Source organism: Gymnoscopelus braueri (genome assembly GCF_963280865.1).
Source record: "Gymnoscopelus braueri genome assembly, chromosome: 5".
NCBI classification, from domain to species: domain Eukaryota; kingdom Metazoa; phylum Chordata; class Actinopteri; order Myctophiformes; family Myctophidae; genus Gymnoscopelus; species Gymnoscopelus braueri.
Genome location: NC_137606.1, coordinates 44,108,403 through 44,128,674, shown reverse-complemented (window position 1 = coordinate 44,128,674; position 20,272 = coordinate 44,108,403). Strand labels below are relative to the sequence as shown.

Sequence of the window (20,272 nt, the reverse complement as noted above, 5' to 3'; positions counted from 1 at the left end):
AACAGACGACCTCATCCTCATTACTATTACTTTGCGACGGCTCAACTAACAACAGCTAAATAGACAGAAGATAGTTTAGATTGGAACTACACCCCTTGCGGGGTGAATTGAAAGTGGGGCTGTGGGGGTGTTCCCATATTATTATCCTACATTGTTTTTTATCAGTCAGTGCATGGCTGTACTGGCTCTATGGTACTGTGATGGCTAGTGGCTACCATGTTGTTTCAGTTCTATGGTTGCTCATGTCACACGCAAACCATACCAATATGCTCAGCCATATAGGTCATTTTGAGCAGGTACACTGCGGCTCATCCATTTCCAAAGAATATGACTATGAACCAAGAGTCTGCCTGGATCCTGCCTTCGCTGATTACATTAATAAAGTCGATAATATCTTGCCATGTTGCAGCAACATGCAGGATATTGGTTTAATTTATTTATTTAGCCAATGCAAAGTCCTTGAGCCAAGCAGTTGCCTCCTCTCCTGATCTGCTGTATGGAGGGCGACTAATAATAATAATCCTCCTTTCAGTTTTTGGAGAGGGCAAGCTTCAATTATGAGTTCCATTGTTTGTTTCTTTCCACAAGCACACTGTAGGCCTGGCTACTGGCCCATTTGTGACGGCTGGCCAAGCAGGGGCCAGGTCCGGTCCCGAATCTGTTAAGGGTTGACCACTGGCATTTCTGGCTAATAAAGAGACGAACATTTCTCCTTCAATGCCCCCCCGGTTTCTCTCTGTTGTATTTTTCTCATGCTCGCCTGCCTGGTACCAAACTTCTACCTTCTTGTGAAGCCAATTTCTCCCTCATTCTCTCACTTGAACTTTCCGTTTCCCTGTCACTGCGGAAGCCTGTGTGTTCATTTAACACATGAGTGTGTAAAAAATGGACCCAGTTAAACTGACACCCAGGAAATTGCAGTGTCCGTCCGTCCATCCGCGTTTGCTTAATTTTCATCCATCTCTCTGTCTCTATATACGTATTATGCTCTGTGAATTCTATCACTGTCTCTCTCCTCGCTCTGTCTCTCCCTCTCATAATAATAATATCTCAAATTGATATAGTACCCAAAGACGCTTAAATCATCTATCTATACATCCCTCTGCCTTCCTCTCATTCTATATTTTCTCTCTACCTCTCTCTCTCTCTCTCTCTCTCTCTCTCTCTATTCCCCCCCCCTACATATTCCCACAACCCCTGTTATTCTCCCTCTCACCAGGAACCATTTCCCTCTCTTTAGCCTTTCTCTCCATCTTCCTTTTCATTTGTCTGGTCTCTCTCTCTCTCTCTCTCTCTCTCTCTCTCTCTCTCTCTCTCTCTCTCTCTCTCTCTCTCTCTCTCTCTCTCTCTCTCTCTCTCTCTCTCTCTCTCTCTCTGCATCATGCTGCTGTCACAGTGGCAGTAGAGAGAGGGAAAGAGGGATGTGATTGGATGCTTTTATCACTTTATCAGCAACACATTGTACTGCACACATGCACGGAGGCTGACACGTGCGCACGTGTCCTTGTACGCTCGCAGGTGCACACACATTGATTCAGTATAGGCACACCTTTTTTGTCTTTTTCTGAATTGAATTGAATAAGATTCTCACATAACATCTTACAAGGTTTCCAGCTTTTTTCAAAAGTAGCCTAATATATTTCAAAAGGCATAACATCAGCAAATATTTCCAGAATTGCCATTTTTCAAAAGGCATAGGCTATACTTTATTTCAAAAGGCGTATATCAGCAAAATGTCTTTTTGAAGCATACAGATGCAGTCATGTGGATCTGCCTGTGACTTATCTATAGTATAACAGGTATAACACACACACACACACACACACACACACACACACACACACACACACACACACACACACACACACACACACACACACACACACACACACACACAATCATCTACACGGTCAGAGCACTTCACATTGCAATGAGTTGTGAGCTTGTATATTGGCTGTTGTAGCTATTTTTGAAAATCAATTATTATTATTTTTATAATCAATTAAATCAATTAGTTCCATTAACGACTGCACCCCTAGATGTGACGGAGGAGGACTGCAGTTGGATGGTGTTGTAGAACACCTTGTTGCTGATCGCCACCACCAAGGCAAACACACGCAGCCGGCAACGGTAGAGGTTCTGGGGGGTCTTGGCCTCGTTGGCGCTAACGATGAACACAGGGAACAGCATGGAGAACAGGCAGCCACTGATGAGGTACGAGGACGGGAGGGCAGTCAGCAGAGCCATGGGCAAACCGAAGCCAAAGTAGTAGGGCCAGTTCCTCTCGATGTTGGACAGTCGCTGGTGCATCTGGACGCCGCGGCTGAACCAGCGGTACTCGAAGCAGTACAGGGAGTAGAGCAGAGACGTGTGCAGGAGGCCGGCCGCCTGTCCCACGCCATTGATGGGGAAGAAGCCGACGATCACGGCCTGCACGAGGAAGAGGGTCTCCAGCAGGAGGTTGAACAGCGTGTCCGCCACGACCCTGCCCACGCTGGGGAAGCGGCGGGCCTCGCGGCCGGACACCTCGAAGGCCAGGTCGGCGATGTCCTGGAACCAGATGGCGTTGACCATCTTGCTGAGTAGGAACAGAGGAAGCACCCAGAGGGCGCCGAACACCGAGGCGAGGATGAACTCCAGCCAGGACCAGACACTGCCGTGGAGCGAGGGGTCGCCGATGGCATGTGCGGTGAGAGACTGCAGCAGTGGGACAAACGCCCAATGGAACAGACTCACGCTGAGCCAGAACACCCCTCCATTCCACGCGCAACACTGAAAGATGAGAAGGGATACTTTGGGTTCGCTGACGGGTTTGCGTTCTTCGATCTGTGCCAGTCGTCTCTGTGCCAGGGCTCCACTGAGCCTTCTCCTGCGCTGCTCTGCTCTTTTCTCCTGGATGCGGGCATCCAGCTTACAGATTGTTCTAATGCCCAAAACGGAGTCCTTGACCCCTGTTGCAACATGGCAGAGGAAGTCGCTGAAGCTGTCGGTCATCCTTCAACAGCAAGACTAGCACACAGACTCTCCTTTAGTGTATAGTATGTGATGTCATGATGTCATTATAATGGATGACGTCACTGTAGAACTCCATGCTTGGCCCTAGGTTTCAGCCCGATTCAACCATTGTTGACTTCTATTATTAGTAGTAGTATTATTAGTATGATTATTATCATCATTCATTCATCCATCCATCTTCAACTGCTTATCCGTAGTCGGGTCGCAGGGGTAACAGTTCCATTTCCCGGGTCACATTAGCCACCATCCTGGGGGATCCTGAGGCGCTCCAAGGCCAGCGTGGAGATATAATCCCCCATCTGGGATGGGGGATTATAAGAAGGCGGGGGGGGGGGGGGGGGGCAGTATAGACCTCTGGCAGACCCCAATCAAATAAGTATATAGGGTTTAAGTGGTAAAAGAATAAACAGAAAAACTGTAATTAGAATACTTGTAGACTTATAGATACTGTACTGTGCATACATATACATATTTAAAAGTAATACAAATATATTTTTATTAAATGACAAATAATACATGTTTTTTTTTAAAGATATTTCTGGGAGCTTTTTGGCCGTTATTTATAGATTACAGTAGAGACAGACAGGAAACAGGGAAAGAGATGGGGAGAGACATGCAGCAAAGATCCTCGGGAACGGGACTCAAACTAGCGATGCGCTATCCGGCGAGCCTAGGTGCCTGGACCGCTAGCCACATGTTTTGGTAATGATGACACATGTCAGAGATGGCGTTGCATATTTAGGAACTCATGTGCACCCAGATGTTGATCAGAAATGAGCTGGCCTGGCTCTCTCACTCCCTCTGGAGGGAATATTATTATAAAAAATACAGCTGAGCTCAACATCACACACAACTCTGCAACTGTGGTGGAAAGTAACTAAATACATTTCGTCGCTGTCGGGCAGAAACCTCTTATCTCCATGTTCTAACTTTTTGTGCTTTTTCATAAATTAGCGGCCTACTTGATCATATTACAGTGTCAAACAAAAGCATCAAAAGTAGCAGATCTACAAACTTGCCACGCGTTTTGAGCTTGTAGATCTGCTACTTTTGCTTCTGACATCTATCTTCTGACATCACAAACATGTTTGGCTTTGCCAAATATGTTTCTTTTCGTTCTGTTTTGTTTGTTCTGATATGTAAGACTTGCAGCATCGTTGATAGCCTACTTGATTTTCTTTATTTTGCTCTTTTGTTTCTTTCTTATTTTTTCTATTGTGACAATTAATTTAAATATGAATAAGGTGGGCATAATAAGCTTTGGCTACCTTTTCGGTCAATAGTTATCTTGTTGCCTTTATTCTGTATTTTCAACTGTTTTGTTAAATCATGACCGAGCTAAATAAACTAACTAACTTACTAACTAACTAACTGTGTATGCATGCATGTATGTATGTACAGTATGTACAGTATGTATGTACCTATGTATGTATGAATGAGAGAGGACAGCAATGTACTGCACACTAAATCTCTCTTTCTCTCTCTCTCTCACACACACACACACACACACACACACACACACACACACACACACACACACACACACACACACACACACACACACACACACACACACACACACACACACACACACACACACACACACACACACACACACACGCACGCACGTACGCACTTACGCCACACGCGCACACACTCACACACTCACACACGCACACACACGCACTCTCACACACACACACACAAACACTGCAGTATCTCACTGTCACTGACAGACATTGATGTGACAGGACACTATCATTTTGGCAGTGATGTGGATGAAAGCCTGTTGTGTTTTGATGCCAATAAAGTGGAAAATGTCACTGAAGGAGAGAGACAGAGACAGACAGACAGACAGACAGACAGACAGACAGACAGACAGACAGACAGAGTCAGAGAGAGAGAGAGAGAGAGAGAGAGAGAGAGAGAGAGAGAGAGAGAGAGAGAGAGACGTATCTTCTGACATCACAAACCCCAGCCAGCCTCAGTGCAGTTACACTATCACTCAGAAGATTAGTCCTAACCATATTATAACTAAAGAAAAAGGTAAATACATCACTTATTGGAATGAACTTACACAATCACAACACAAACTATAGAAACATATTTGGCCCTGAACAGATAGTATACTGTGGCAGACTACCTAACCACAGTAAGTAACTGATAAATACCTGAGAAAAACATTGACTACAGACTGAGTGATAATAGTTTGGCAATAGAGAAGGGCAGACACAGACAGACCTGGCTGCCCAGAGAGGACAGGCTGTGCTGTCACTGTGATGAGGGAGCTGTAGAGACAGAATTACTCTTTGTAACACAATGTATTAACTACATTTATATTAGGGAGGAATTCTTCCCAAAACGTGAAATAAATTGCACAGAATTCCGAAGTATGACAGAAAGGGAGAAATTGGCCTCCATGGCCTAATGCATATCAAACCGGAGGTCCTGGAAATGAAAGAGCTTGTGAACCACTGCTGTAGACGGACGGACGGACAGACAGACAGATAGATTGACACATATTGTTTATAAAAACATACATTACTTACACACAGTATAGAATACATACACATACAGTACATGCAGTATGTACAGAATACATACACATACATGCAGTATGTACAGAATACATACACATATGTGCAGTATGTACAGAATACATACACATACATGCAGTATGTACAGAATGCATACATGCAGTATGTACAGAATACATACACATACGTGCAGTATATGTACATAATACATATATGTACAGAATACATACACATACGTGCAGTATATGTACATAATACATACACATACGTGCAGTATGTACAGAATACATACACATACGTGCAGTATATGTACATAATACATACACATACGTGCAGTATGTGCAGAATACATACACATACGTGCAGTATGTACAGAACAGATACACAGAGTCAAGGGGGGTTCTCTCCTCTTACGTAATCCCTACGCGCGGTGTTACCCTGGCAACCGCTGCACCATTGATTGTGACGCATTGACACTGGACAACAAGGCCAAGGTCGCCATAGCAACAGTACACACACACACAGGCGCGCGCACGAGCGAGCGCGCGCGCGCGCACACACACACACACACACACACACACACACACATACACACACACACACGCAGATGTTTATCCATATACTAATTTATTTATTCAAACAGGCATTTTGTTATATTGTCTGTAATGGAATCCCAGCACATTTCAATGAAACATTTTATTCCACAGGAAAGGTTAATGTCACTAAGACTAATGACGTGTGCAGAGAAAAGGGGACTGAGAGAGAGAGAGAGAGAGAGATCAATTGGTGCAACTTCCTATCTTCATTCAAAACCACGATAAAAAAGCACCTGTCCGCAATTTACGACAGGATCTAGATAAGTTGTCTTCTAGCTAGCTTGCCAAGAGAGTACAGTACGTATGCACACTGGCCTACAAGTGGTCAGGCCTTAGATCCGGAAGCAAGCCGCGCTTTAACCAATCAAAGCCGCTCTAGTCTCCACGGACTTTCTATGTCTGCGAGGCGAAACATATGGTCCGCGGCCTGGACTGACACAAATAGTGCACAGCGCACGTCAAGATTTCATTAAAATGTCTCCGTAATCCACACAAGTATGTTTATAAATACTGTGTCAGTTAAGTTATATCTCCATCGCGGCAACCGTTGGTAACTGGTGTGGTTGTCTGTGAGAATGATCTCCCCGGCGTCTGTCTCCGCACGGTAACGTTATATCGCGATCTAAATTTAACTCCGCGAGGGTACAGATGGAACCAAATGGATCCGTGGACCCTCTCTCTCTCGGACTAACAAAAACAGCCAAAATGGCTCTTTTAAGCCACCTTCTCATATTGAACATAATTCCTAAGTAAATTGTTTATGAACAGAGCTAAATCAGTTTGTGAGCCTCAGGATAAAAGAGTCATATTTTTTGGTTGCCACTGCGCGGCCCATAGTGTTCCGTGGTGGAAGAAATGTTATCTAGTCGGAATGAAAACATAGGCGCACCACCGGAACTGGAGGGCTGAGGGCATGTCCAAACCAAGGGGCCAGCCTGACATATTTACAATGAGGCCAATACGGAAGAGAGACAGTTCATATAAATGGCCAGTAGGTGGCTGCAGGTGTCAGAAAGAATGTTCTCTCATTGTAAGCGGATGGATTTTTGACAAACTTTAGACTAGATTTTCTTACCTTAATACAAGTAAGACGCGCGAACGCTGGAAGCGAACGCAGCTCGAAAATATTGTGTATTTACGGACTTGTAATCCGTGTTATTTCACCGTGATGGGGAGAGAACATTGACATCGTGTGTGTGTGTGTGTGTGTGTGTGTGTGTGTGTGTGTGTGTGTGTGTGTGTGTGTGTGTGTGTGTGTGTTTGCAGGCTGTTGTGCATTTTAATCAGAGCATTGTCTACATTCTTGCACTCTGGCGCACTCTGGCGGCTGCACACAGGCAGTGCACGCACACAGAGACACAGAGACACAGAGAGACACACACACACACACACACAACCCGAGCACGGTTTCATAGTAAGCTGTACTTGGGCGGAGGCGCGGCGTTCCGCGTTCGCAAAAAATTGTCATAAATACTATATGCTTCCAGTCGCTAGTTTAAAGTCTCCTTTCAATCATCATGATATGCGTTTTGCTAAATTATGGTCCCATTTATTCTAAAATTGACGATAAAGTAGGCTATGCTTATATTGTGCAACTTTTTAAACTATTAAACAAATCTGAGTAGCCTACTTCTTCCACCACTACCGCAGTTAGAGGGCACCACGTTGAAGAAGCAGAACAGAATGAGCTGCGTGTAAAAAAAGAAAGAAAAAAAAAATCCAAGCATTCCACCGTAACACCGTAACGCGTGACACTGCAAGAATATCATTGCTGTCGGGCAGAAACCTCTTATCTCCATATTTTAACTTTTTTAGTTTTTTCATAAATTAACGCCCTACTTGATCATACAACGTCCACACAAAAGCATCAAAAGTGGCAAATCCACAAGCACGAAGCGTGGCCCGAAGCAACGCGTTTCGAGCTTGTCGATCTGCTACTTTTGCAGTTTTTGAGTTTGAATCCTGAAAAGTAACACTTTTGGACATATGAGGTTTCCATCCGACAGAGACGATATTATGCTACATGGTTGTACTGGTTGTACGTCGCCCAGGGACATATGCACGTCAGCTGAATGTCTAGAATATAAATGTGTAAAGTACACTGTGAGATGAGATGCAGTGATATATGAGCACACTGGGTGCACTTATACAGAGTGGTGGGGGTGGGCTCTGGGAAGGGGGAGTGGAACTGACAGCGTGTGTGTGTGTGTGTGTGTGTGTGTGTGTGTGTGTGTGTGTGTGTGTGTGTGTGTGTGTGTGTGTGTGTGTGTGTGTGTGTGTGTGCGTGCGTGTGCGTGGGAGAGAGAGAGAGCGAGACAGAGAGAGGCATACAATGTATGAGCCAGAGGCAGAGCAGTGATTCTCAACCCTTGTCAATTTCAAGGACCCCCAGTTTTATATCGTTGCAGTTGGGCAGAAACCTCTTATCTCCATATTGCACCTTTTTGTGTTTTGTAGGTAAAATAGTGGTCTTGATCATCCTACACTGCGTCACACAAAAGCCTCAAAAGTAGCAGATCTATAAGCTTGAAACGCTGTGTTTATTTAACTCTGAGAGTGTACAATCTCAGAGTTACAGACACGTAAGGGTCCATTTGGACCCCTGGTGGTCCCCGGACCCGAAGTTGTGTGCCAGAGGACGTGTGCCGATTTAGGATTTGCATAATGCGTATGTACAGTATGTGCATGTTTGTGAGGTCAGCACGTGTGTGCGCGCCCAGTAGAGAGTTAGGGTCAGATGAGAGAGGTAGAGAAAGAGGACAATGGAGGGACATAGAGACAGAGGGATACACAGGTAAATGTATGTGAAAGAGAGAGAGAGATGTAATGGAGAAAAATAGACAAAGGGAAAAGGTAAATGGAGAGAGAGAGGGGGAGAGAGAGGGGGAGAGGGAAGAGACAGGGGGGAGGCACATAAAGTAATGTGTCATCTTCTTGTCTTTCTGTCACAGTCGAGGAAATGCTACCTGATGAGACTAGCTAAGGAGTTGCGCGATTGTGTGTGAGTGTGAGTGTGTGTGTGTGTGTGTGTATTTAACAATATCTCTGCTCTCTCTAAAAAAAGAGCAGAGATAACCAACTTTCAATGGTTAGAAATGGTTGAAATTACAATATTCTCTCACTACAGAGAAGAACAGTTAAGAAAGGACCAGACTCCATTTATCTCTTTGTTTGTGCCCTCTCCTCTCCTCTCGAACCAAGGTTCAGATAGAAAAGTATATAAAAGGGATAGCCTACATTCTATATTATTATTATTAGTATTGTCGCCATTCTAAATCCTTCTATTATTTACAATTATCATCATTACCAGTGTAAAACAATTATCTTACTCCCTCATAACGTCAGTCACACACAACAATTTCATTAACAATATGTAAAGGAGACGGGGGTCTCCAGGGAATGTGGTTTAGAGTGGCGCAAGGTATGGAGGTGTGTCCCGGTTAGAGGACACGGAAGGAACCAAACTTTCCCAGTTGAGGAGATTTATTAAAGCTGTGGTCTGAAACATACAACATACATACATCTTACTAAATATGTAAAACAATCGGCTTCAAATATAATAAGGACTAACATATGGACAATAATAATATTCTGTCAGATTCACATTAATATCGCAAAACAGACTGAATACTTATGCATACATACTGCATAGGACTAAAGATGAGGTACAACAAACAGTTTGCTGGTAACATCCAAACAATGCTAATAAACTACACAGAAAACAAACTGCAAAGTCTAGTATTCTAGTAAACACATACCTTTGTGCATACACGCACAGCAAACAAATAAAGGGTACTGTCACACACGGTAAACTGAAGAGAGGGAGATTGACAAACTCCCAGCCAGGTCAAAACTGGAACTTAATGCAATCAGTAACAGCTGGTATATATAGCTTCATTAAATGAGGAGTACCTGTGATCAGAGTAACTAGTATTAAGCAATACCCAATCAGAAACAGGAGGCAATAAACAAACTTATTAGGGAAGGTCAGTGTGACCTAGAGGCAACAAACACAGTTATTAGGCCTCTGTGGCCACTGAAATCAACTGATTTTTCACCCTTTCACCTCCTCTGCCTCTTTCCAGTCAATCATCATCATCATCATTCGAGTGCCCTCGAGATCTGCGACACAAGCTGCTTCCACTGGTCTCTGTTGCTCATTGCCACCCCAAGTTCATTCACAGTCAGTCCTGTATCTCTACTCAGAACATCTGGAAATGTGAGTGGTCTGGTTCCTCTTGATGGGCAGGGTAGTCTCCACAGAAGAATATCCGAAATGACCTGGTCTTTTGCTCTGTGACAATGTCCAGCAAAGCGGAGTCTTCTTTGTGCCACAACAACTGAGATGGAGGGGATGCCACCATAAATCTGAGCTTTAGTGGGATGGTTCCTCCATGAAAGGTTCTGGACACGCATGAGGAGTCTTGTGTATGTTCCGTCCAGACGATCCCGTAGCTCCTTATTCATTGTCCATGTTTCGGCACCATACATAAGGATACTTTCCACACAGGCTTTGAAAAGGTTGATCTTGGTGGTTCTTGAGATGTCTGACTGCCATATTTGATGTAGCTTATTGCAAGCACTCCAGGCCTGACCTTTCCTAGTCAGGAAGTCCTTTCTGCTACTGACTACATACGATCCAAGGTATGTCACTGCCGTTTATGGAGCAGATGGTTGGGTGATCAGAGTCTTCATTCAGAAGCAGGCATTCTGTCTTTTTGGCGTTCATCAAAAGGCCCACTTTGGCTGCTGACACTTCTAGTGATGTTAAAAGCTCTTGAGCCGAGGATATGTGTTCAGCTATCAATGCGATGTCATCCGCGTAGTCAAGGTCAGTCAGCCACTTCTGACTTTGACGACCAGATCTTCTGCCTATTGTGAGACCTTTGGAGGCGATGGTGTCTAAGGCTTGCCTGAGGACGTAGTCAACGACAATGACAAAGAGAAAAGGAGCAAGTGTGTCACCCTGAAGGATGCCTGTGGTTGTCTGGAATTCCTTTGTTGGTCCGTCAAAAAGGTGTCTTTTGCTGGGATTCTGAAGAACGATGTTGGCCAATAAGAATGAAACTGCACACAGTACCGTACATAATGCAAGGATTGTTTGCATGTATCTTTTCCCTGAAATCTCTCTCTTTCAACATGCAGATTGCACAGAGCCATGTATTAGGAAACCCTGGAAAAACTAAGAGCCTTGTCTGTTTGATCAGCCCACATTATACGTTTTCTATTAAAGCCAGTATTGTCACTGCTAAGTCTGCTATGCTGACTTGGAGACTTCTCCTTATTTCACTGATGCTGGGAAACCTTGGTAAAGATGATTATTTATTTTAGTAATTATTACTAAAACACACAGCAACGTTTTGTTTACATTCAGAACGTCAGTCTGCACCCTCACTAATACATCTCGGTCATTATAGACACATCCGTGAATCTACTGTGTTCATTTTATTTTTGTCAATAATAGCATTAATTCCCCATTGTATACTGTATCTTATTTTTTTTGCTCAGTGTATGTGTGCGTGCGCCGTGCGGGTATGTGCGCGAGTGCGTGTGTGTGCACGTGTGTGATTGTGTGAGTGCATGCATGGGGGTGAGTGGGAGTAGTTGGATGAAAGGGAAAGAGGGGAAGGTATGTTTTGCCATTTCATAATAGCAGCTGAATTACTGAGGCTAATTGTGCGTTAGGTAAGGTCAGTCCTATACAGTTGCTAATAAAACAATGTAAATTCAGAGAGGTGTCTCTCACCGCTGTGGCGGATCACTGATCAACGACAACTGGGCTGTGACGGCTGCCCACTGCAAGATCAGGTACACTAGTCAAGCTTTATGTCTCCCTTTGCACTAAATGTAGTATATTCTATCCACATACTGTATGGTATGATTTCCAAAAATGAGGCCTAAGGACAAGAAAAGTTTATTTTCTTGTCCTTATTTTTCAACATTATATAAGTTGCTAAATAAAGTGGATACTGTAGGTCACTAATCAGCTTTTGGGACAGCTACTACCACTGCAGACTCCACTGAGGCTCATAAAAGGCTCACCAAAATTGAATTGAAAACATGTTTATTGTGACTGCTCAAATGAAGAGTGACTGAAGGTCATTCATTCATTCCATGCACTGACAATTCTTCCAGTGTTTGAGCCTTTTGCAACTCACGCTGTCTCACCACTTTGAGTTACAGTAAGCAGCCCCACCTCATTTGCAACAAAGAAAAAAAAGTTTTACCTTTTCAGAACTTCTGACCGGTTTTCTCTGTTTGTTTGTGTCGCATTCCTAAGTCAATAATTCAATGACCGGGTGGATGCTCAGTAGGAGACTCTTTGAGTCTTCTACCAGATAGACTCCGCCGGTTATCAAATTATTGGCTCAGGAATGTGACAAAAACTAAAATAAATCTGTGAATTCAAGGCTTCATGGGGTGTGTAATTGATAGAAAATAAGTCATGTTTTGGGTGAACTACTCTTTTAAAGCTCAAACCTGACCTTTGAATCCTGTTTTCCTTTAACCAGCTGGTAATAGCACTGACTAGGCTCCAGCAGGCTTCTCTCTCTCTCTCTCAGCCAGGACTGCAGGGACGAATGGTTCGGCAATATCACCAACAAGAAGATCTGTACCGAATCCACTGGAACTGTCCCCTGCAAGGTAAGTGACTTAAAATGAAAAAGAGAAAAAAAACACACCAAGACAACATTTTAGACCAGAAAACTCATCAAACATACAAACTGCTTGTCTGGAGGTCGACCAGACCATTGCTGCGCACTAAACCGGACTGTGCTGTTACTCACTGCCACTGCCGGGGTAGTGGCTCAGGGGTAGAGTGGCCGAAAGAGCGGCTGGATGGAAGCCGTGAGGTTTCCAGTTCGATCCCGGGCTCCCCCAGAAGAGTTACTGTCGAAGTGTCCTTGAGCAAGACGCTGAACCCCTAATTGCTCCCGATGAGCAGGTTGGTGCCTTGCATGGTTTCCTCCGCCGTCGGTGTATGAATGTGTGGGTGAATGTAATGCACAATCTATGTAAAGCGCTTTGGATAAAAGCGCTATATAAATGCACCATTTACCATTACTCTAGTTCAGTGGTTCTCAAACTTTTTTATTTCAAAGACCCTCATAACTTTGACATTGAACATTTGTACAATCTCAAGAGTAACAGAGGGTCCCTGGACCGCACTTTGAGAACCCCACTGCTCTAGTTGGCATCTACACAGTCAGTAAAACTACAACCAGTGCAAATTCCTGGTTGTGTTTCTGCTTGATATATGCAAGTTGTTTGCAGTGATAAATGCACGTAGCTTTTTACTTGAATGAATAAAATCTTGGATTTGCAGTTTTGTAGCCATTCCCAATTATTAGTATAAAGCTGTAGTTGATTTGCACCATGATAAAACAGAAGTTTCTCATTTGAGTACGATTACAATGTGCATAACATTAAACTAAACTTAAAGGAGGTGCAAACTACTATTTTGTTACAGTTGTCACATGCTATAGACTATAGAGTGTTCATTAACAGGGGTTTCCCCGTCTCTCCAGCTCTTTAGTAAACAGAAAATATAGTTTCAGGTCAAAATACAAATTTCATCCAATCAGGAGAGAGAACTCATACAGGATACAGGATCCATCGATCCATCCATCTTCAACCGCTTATCCGGAGTCGGGTCGCGGGGGCAACCGTTCCAGCAGAGAGCTCCAGACGTTCCTCTCCTGAGCAACATTAGCCACTTCCTCTGCGTTCCCAGGCCAGTGTGGAGATGTACGGCCCCATTCTGTGGCGAAAAATTCCCCGTTAAATCGGGATAATGGACCTGCGCCGCCCCAATAGGTTATTCTAGCACCTGCTCTACCCGTCACCATTATGCCGACGCCGTTATTTGCGCGTGGAGGTGTGCCCGTGGGCGTGTTGCTGCTATATCCCCCACATTGAAATTCTCAACCCACACATGGGTACGGCTTGGGGAGGGGGGATAGTGGATTCTAAAAGCACCCGCTGGTTTATAAAATCACCCGTCAAGTGCACACAGACACTACAATGGCTTTGTGCGTTGGACCATGAGCCATGTTGCCAGCCTTGGAGAGAAATAAGCAACCGCAGTCCGCAGGTCTATGAAAACAAAAAGAAGCAACTAGCCACATGAGCACTTCAAACTACTAACTAGAGCTTTCATATCCCCTAAATATTTCAGCCTGGCTCGACTAATAATTGACAAATTAGACCCAGCCCAGCCCGTCAGTCATTTTTCTAAAGAAGCCTTATTTCTCATTAAATCTTGGTAATTTGTTAAGAACAGGAGTCATTCTACCCTAACAGTCTATATTTTATTTAAAAAACAGCTTGGAGCAAATAGGGCTATATAAATATATACACTTCCCCATAACCATTTTAAAAATGATTATGGTTATTCTATGAAATATATGTTTCATAGAATAACCGTAATCATTTTTGCAATGGAGAAATCACATTCAATGTTACCTTCTGGCCGCTGCCTGTGCTTTCATTTGAAGAAGTAATCCAACATTTACTTTGAGGTGAAAAAGACATGAAGAAAGCTCTGAAGATCCATTATTTATGTCATGTTATGGTTTAAACTTTAAAGGGAGCTCTCTACTGCTGCGTCATGACAAGACAGTGATTGATTTGACCTAGGCTACTTTAGCGTTGCGCTGCCCTGTTGATTAATTATTTGGCATCAGCTGTGTAGGAATATATAACTATTTTAAATGGCTTTCATATACTCTTGGGGATCTGACTAATATATATAGTTGCTTATTGTGAACACAATAGCCTACGCTACAAATTAATTAATATGTGAATTTATTTGGATGTAAAAAAAACGTAGACCCAGCTCAGCCGGTGCCGACGGGCCGGGTCGGGTCCCGTTGGGTTTGGGCTAAAATCTTAAGCACTTTTTTTATAAGATGATCGGATCATATAGTGTGATTTTCATTTTGGCTGCTGTCTCATTAAACCCATGCTGCGGGACGTGCGGGTGAATATTATATTATAGCCTATATTATATATATTAGCCTGCTATATTATTATTATATTCCCCGCGTAAACGCTACGTTCATGACCCCCCAAAATAACCATATTTGAACTGGGGACCCCCCCATTTTGTTTGACTCGGTTCCACAGATAAATATTGTGAAAATAGCAGATCTACAAGCTCGCCAGGCGTTGGGTGCTCCATTGTGGTCTCGACCCACAGGTTGAGAACCACTGCATTAAAAGCTCCAAGCAAGTTACATGTCTAGTAGGCTATGTTGTTGACCACGTAATGTAATGTTTTTGGTTTAGTGATAGGCTACTCCGTGGCGCGCGCGCCTCATTGTATGCTGTCCAAAATAACAGATCTGTAAGCTGTCGACACGACATGATGCAGCGCCGTTGATAGCTTGTATGTCTGTTATTTTGGGTAGGTAGGCGACGCACATACGCATCGCAGCAATGTGTCTGGGTTTGAGAGGCTTTGATTGATGTAAACTTAAAGTTTAGCTCTGTTCGGGATTACTGAACAAAGGTGGATGATGAAAGATAACGGGGACAATATGGATGTAAGTTAACTTTAACTGCGTCACTTCAGAGGAAACTATGGAGCAACTTCAGAGATGTTTACACACCCCTGGAATCCATTAGAACGGTGGAAATAGAACGATAACAGCCAACGTGAGTTACATAGGCTATAGACCTTTCCTAAAACTGTCCAATTTATTATACCCATGTGCTACTGTTTGTCTGTGTACCACGTAGGAGCGTTGTCGCAACATGATGTAATTAATTATTTGGGAGCAGCCAGTGTGTACCAATAGTATACATATTTTAAATGGCTTTCATATACTATTCCGGATCTGACTAATATGACAAGCTTATTGTGAACACAATAGGCTACAAATTAATATAAAAATGTATTTGGATAAAAAAAAAAAAAAGAAGGAAAACAAGCCCAATGTGGCTTATAATAATCAGACCAGGCAACAGTGCAGACAGGTAGATAGGCTAGAGCATATATTGGATCGGGATGACGGCTAGCGCAGTCTTCTCTTAAAGGCAATGGCTTCTGGCACGGTGATTGGTTTTATCATTGTAACGCCCAAACCACACCTATGCATAATGTAACGGGTAGCTCAGGTGTTTGGCGGGTGAGGGGGGTGCCATAGAATACCGAATTTTGCAGGGAAACGCCTCTTGCCTAGTCCGAAATCCCTAATTAGTGGTTTGTTCAAATGTCCCTGGGAATAGGGCCCGTAATCCCCACACTGGATACAGGATTAACAAGTGAAATTGGAAGTGATTAAACAAAAACTAAAATCTGCAGACAAAACAGGAATTTGCGCACACTAACATTTAGGCTGATTGGATAATCGATCATCTAATCAATACGACTAAATAAGAATACAACTTTGATCAGCATAATAATCAGATGTGACACCAGGCAAAGGTCATTATTATCAACAAAAAACATTTAATACATTTTTGTATTTCTTCACATGAGTTAGAAGGAGTTTACCTTGATGTGCTAAGGATAAAAACAACTGATTTACAGTACAGTCATGCATTCTCATAACAAGCCCCTTGGAAATTAAGACTGGCAAATTCGCCTGGATCCTCATCTCATGTGGAAAGGACTCAGAATGCAGACACAAAAGGCACACAGGTTTTATTCTCAAAACGTCAAAACAGGCAAGGGGCAGGCAAAAATCTAAACTATGGAAGGCAAGGGGTCGAAATCCAAAGGGGCAGTCAGCGATGGCAGAGGTACCAGCAAGGGCTGGGCAAAAACGTAGTCTAGAAAACAAAGCAGAGATCAGTAAAGGCAAAAAACCTGGCTTGAACAACGCTTGAGAGCTTGGGAAACACAAGACAATATGGCAATGACTACAGAGAGACTGAGGCTTAAGTACTGTAGGCATGATTGCAGGTGAGTGAATGCAGGTGGTCACACTGGCAGGAACCAGATCCAGACACACCCACACCCACTCCCAGGTCAGACTGTGACACATCTATATGTACAGCACCAAGGCAAGCACATATTCCCTCTACAAATTATAATAACATCATGGAATGTGCCAAGATCTACTAATCTGTTTTAATGCAGTGAAGTAAATTTTCAAAAGGAGTAAGAGGCCGGCTCTATCCAAACTCAATACTTTAGGATTATCATTCAGTCTCAAACAAACTGAAGTGGAAAATCATTTATGTTCATGAAAACAAGACCCCTGTCTAATAACCACATGGCTTCTCATGTGGATCTAGGACTTTGTGTGGCCAGTCATCTCCATTTAAATAGTTGGAGATTGTAGCATCCTCTATGGAGGATAACCCCTTGATGGAATGTACAGACTTGATGTTATGCAAGCTAGCACAGTATGGTCTGGAGCAGTCAGAACTCCCACACAACATCAGGTTTGAACTGGCAGCCATGACTAATAGCAAGCAACAGAGTGTGCTCACTGCCAGTGTGCCCACAAAAAAACTCAACAAAAAACTAAACTAAACAAACAAACAAAAAAAGCAGTGTTGCCATGTCTGCTTACTATGGGCTTGCTTCCTAAATGTTGTTTAAACCAGTGGTAGTCAAACATTTTCATGTCAAGGACTCCCAAATTAATATGTATGTCCGCAGACCCCCATCTAAAAATATCTTGAGCCAGGGACCCCCTGCAAAATGTTATTTTTGCCTAAAGCAGCTCTTCATGACACTGGCTCTGGTAATCGCTTATATCCTTATTGAAAAGATCATGCTTTTCCCATCCCAGTAGTATAATGGCCTATGTCAAGAGTGTGAACTACAGTAGGCCATTTTATGTTGCCCAAGTCAAAGACAATGTGACTTGGGCCATTTTTTGGGGTGAATTCGGCAAAGAAAATGTTGGCCCAAAGTCACTTACTCCAGAAATAATGTGTGGTTAGGTTTACAATTGCAAGTCAAAACACAAATTAAGTAATTTAATCCTCTTATGTTACATAACTGACAGACCGTGTTATTTGTATGTCAATAGTCATATGTTGTTATAAACGTTTTGGGTGAAATGATTAAGCAATTGTTTTGGTACAGTTTTTTCAGTTTTCTGACAAACTTTATTTTAGCGAGGTGACGATACAGGAGTATAAAGAACTCTACTGCCAACTGAACTGCACCAGTTCAGATCTCTAAGAATAGAAACGTCTACAACCAGTTGATCTGCATCAATAAATAATGTGGAGACAATGCTTTGGGCAAAGGATATAGAGGAGGAAACAGGTGTTTGTAAAAGGAGAAGAAAGGGGAGTGTGGAAGAGGAAAATGACTGCAAAGATGGAGACCTTTTTTCTGCTCCGTCATGGTTTTTATTTTTTTTGTCCTCATGGACGTGTACCTGCGGATTATACCAGTGTCAGTTACCTTATGTGGAATATATGGTCAACATGCGCTGACACTTTGCACCTTAATCCCATGCATGTACAGTTTTTTTGTTTTCGCACCTTAACTAATGTCCATAGCATATCATGTACAGTATATTTCTGCTATAGGCTGACACACCTTTATATCTTACCTCAGGTACTTAGCGCACCTTAAGTCTTACTTAAGGTACTATGTGTAAATATGTGGATAATTTGTTTGTTTTTATCCCCCCTTCTTCTTCCCTTTTCTTTCAAAAAACGAATTTCACCCACTGTTTTACACCTGTAAACCTGTGATGTGACAATAAAGTTGATTCTGATTCTGATTCTGATTGAGGCAATATTGACTTCTTGTGTCCAAGCAAATACAATTCACGAGCTCTCTTGCACTCTGACACCTCTTCCTGTCATCACAGTTTGTACATGAGTCATGACTCATGACCAATACAGGAAGCCTGATTACAGGGGGTCTAAGCAAATTTCACGATTTGTCTAACTTCCTGTCTGTTTAGCAGTTAGCATTGACCTACTGGGAACGCTAAACATGAAGACAAGTCTGATATGGATTGTGTTGTTGAGACAGCGAGCATTATCATTGTTTTTTTGTTTGTTTTTTTAGAGTGGCCAATTATTTGTACCCCCTTTTTCTCAGCCATTTTTGTCGTTATGCCAATTAATTCCTCCCCACACACATTTCTGTGTTGTCACTGCTGTTGTATCCTAATGACTCACCTGCCAGTGAGGAGCCCCCACCGAGAGGACGTAGGGCCTTTGTCCTACTCCTCCCGAGTCCTGCCCAACACTCCGCGCTGACAGGTGCCGCCCCCCAGCAGTTCCAGGGGATCCCCAGCTAAATGACTGATAGTTAGGAACTAAATGGAAACGGACCCCATATGGATCTGTAACTCTGACAGTGCACTTTGTACAGTTAAATTAATACTGAGGTTTTTGCAGTACAGATTGGGGTCCCAGAGATGAAAATCGCATCAAATGGGAGATCCATGGCCTAATGCATATCAAACTGGCCTGGGGGTCCTTGAACTGAAAAAGGTTGAGAATCACTGATGTGAAAGAATCAGCGAGAAAGCTGATTAATTATTCAGGATGAATAGCATCCAGACATTGAGTTGCCCATTGCTGCTCTACTTTGTGGCAGGTGTCTCCATCCATGCATGCATATCGTTGCTGTCGGGCAGAAACCTCTTATCTCCATATATTTTTCATAAAATGAATGCCCTACTTGATCACACTACAGTGTCACACAAAGGCATGCGGCACAAAGCGATGCGTTTTGAGCTTATATATCTGCTACTTTTGCTATTTTTGAATTTGAATCCTGAAAAGTTTAGGACATATGAGGTTTCCACCCGACAGAGACGATATACCAGTAGGTTCAGCTCATTTCCTTCAGTGGTGAGAGCTCTGAATGCAAGCAACGGCTTAACAGAATGTGTCATGCTTGCCATGGACGGGTGTGCACATAGATAACTTGTCTATTTTGTTGTGTATTATGTCTTGTTCTTATTGAATGTATCAGTCCCTTCTGAATTACTATGTATGTACTTAGGCAGGTACATATGACAATTAAAGCAAGCATGCAGGTAGTCTATAAATACTAAAGTATTGTATGTTTTTTTGGGAGGGATATACATTCTACTCAAAGAGAAATGATGATTCTGCATTAGTTGGGAAATGTCCCCTGCAGCTGGTATGCTGCTCAGCAAATTCTAGCTACCAGTACTATTGTGT

The 20,272-nt window shown here is 43.0% G+C and overlaps 2 protein-coding genes across 2 annotated transcripts in view; one reads left to right on the top strand and one right to left on the bottom strand.

Annotated features, from left to right (window-relative positions):
- aamdc (adipogenesis associated, Mth938 domain containing) overlaps positions 1–20,272 on the top strand; it is a 282,823-nt gene that overhangs the window by 84,162 nt on the left and 178,389 nt on the right. The gene's annotated exons all lie outside the window — the stretch shown is intronic.
- Positions 2,008–2,994, bottom strand: LOC308085922 (etoposide-induced protein 2.4 homolog; the record flags this gene model as incomplete). Its single annotated transcript, XM_080429237.1, has 1 exon — positions 2,008–2,994. One exon carries the CDS (start codon positions 2,992–2,994, stop codon positions 2,008–2,010), a length of 987 nt encoding a protein of 328 aa, XP_080285363.1.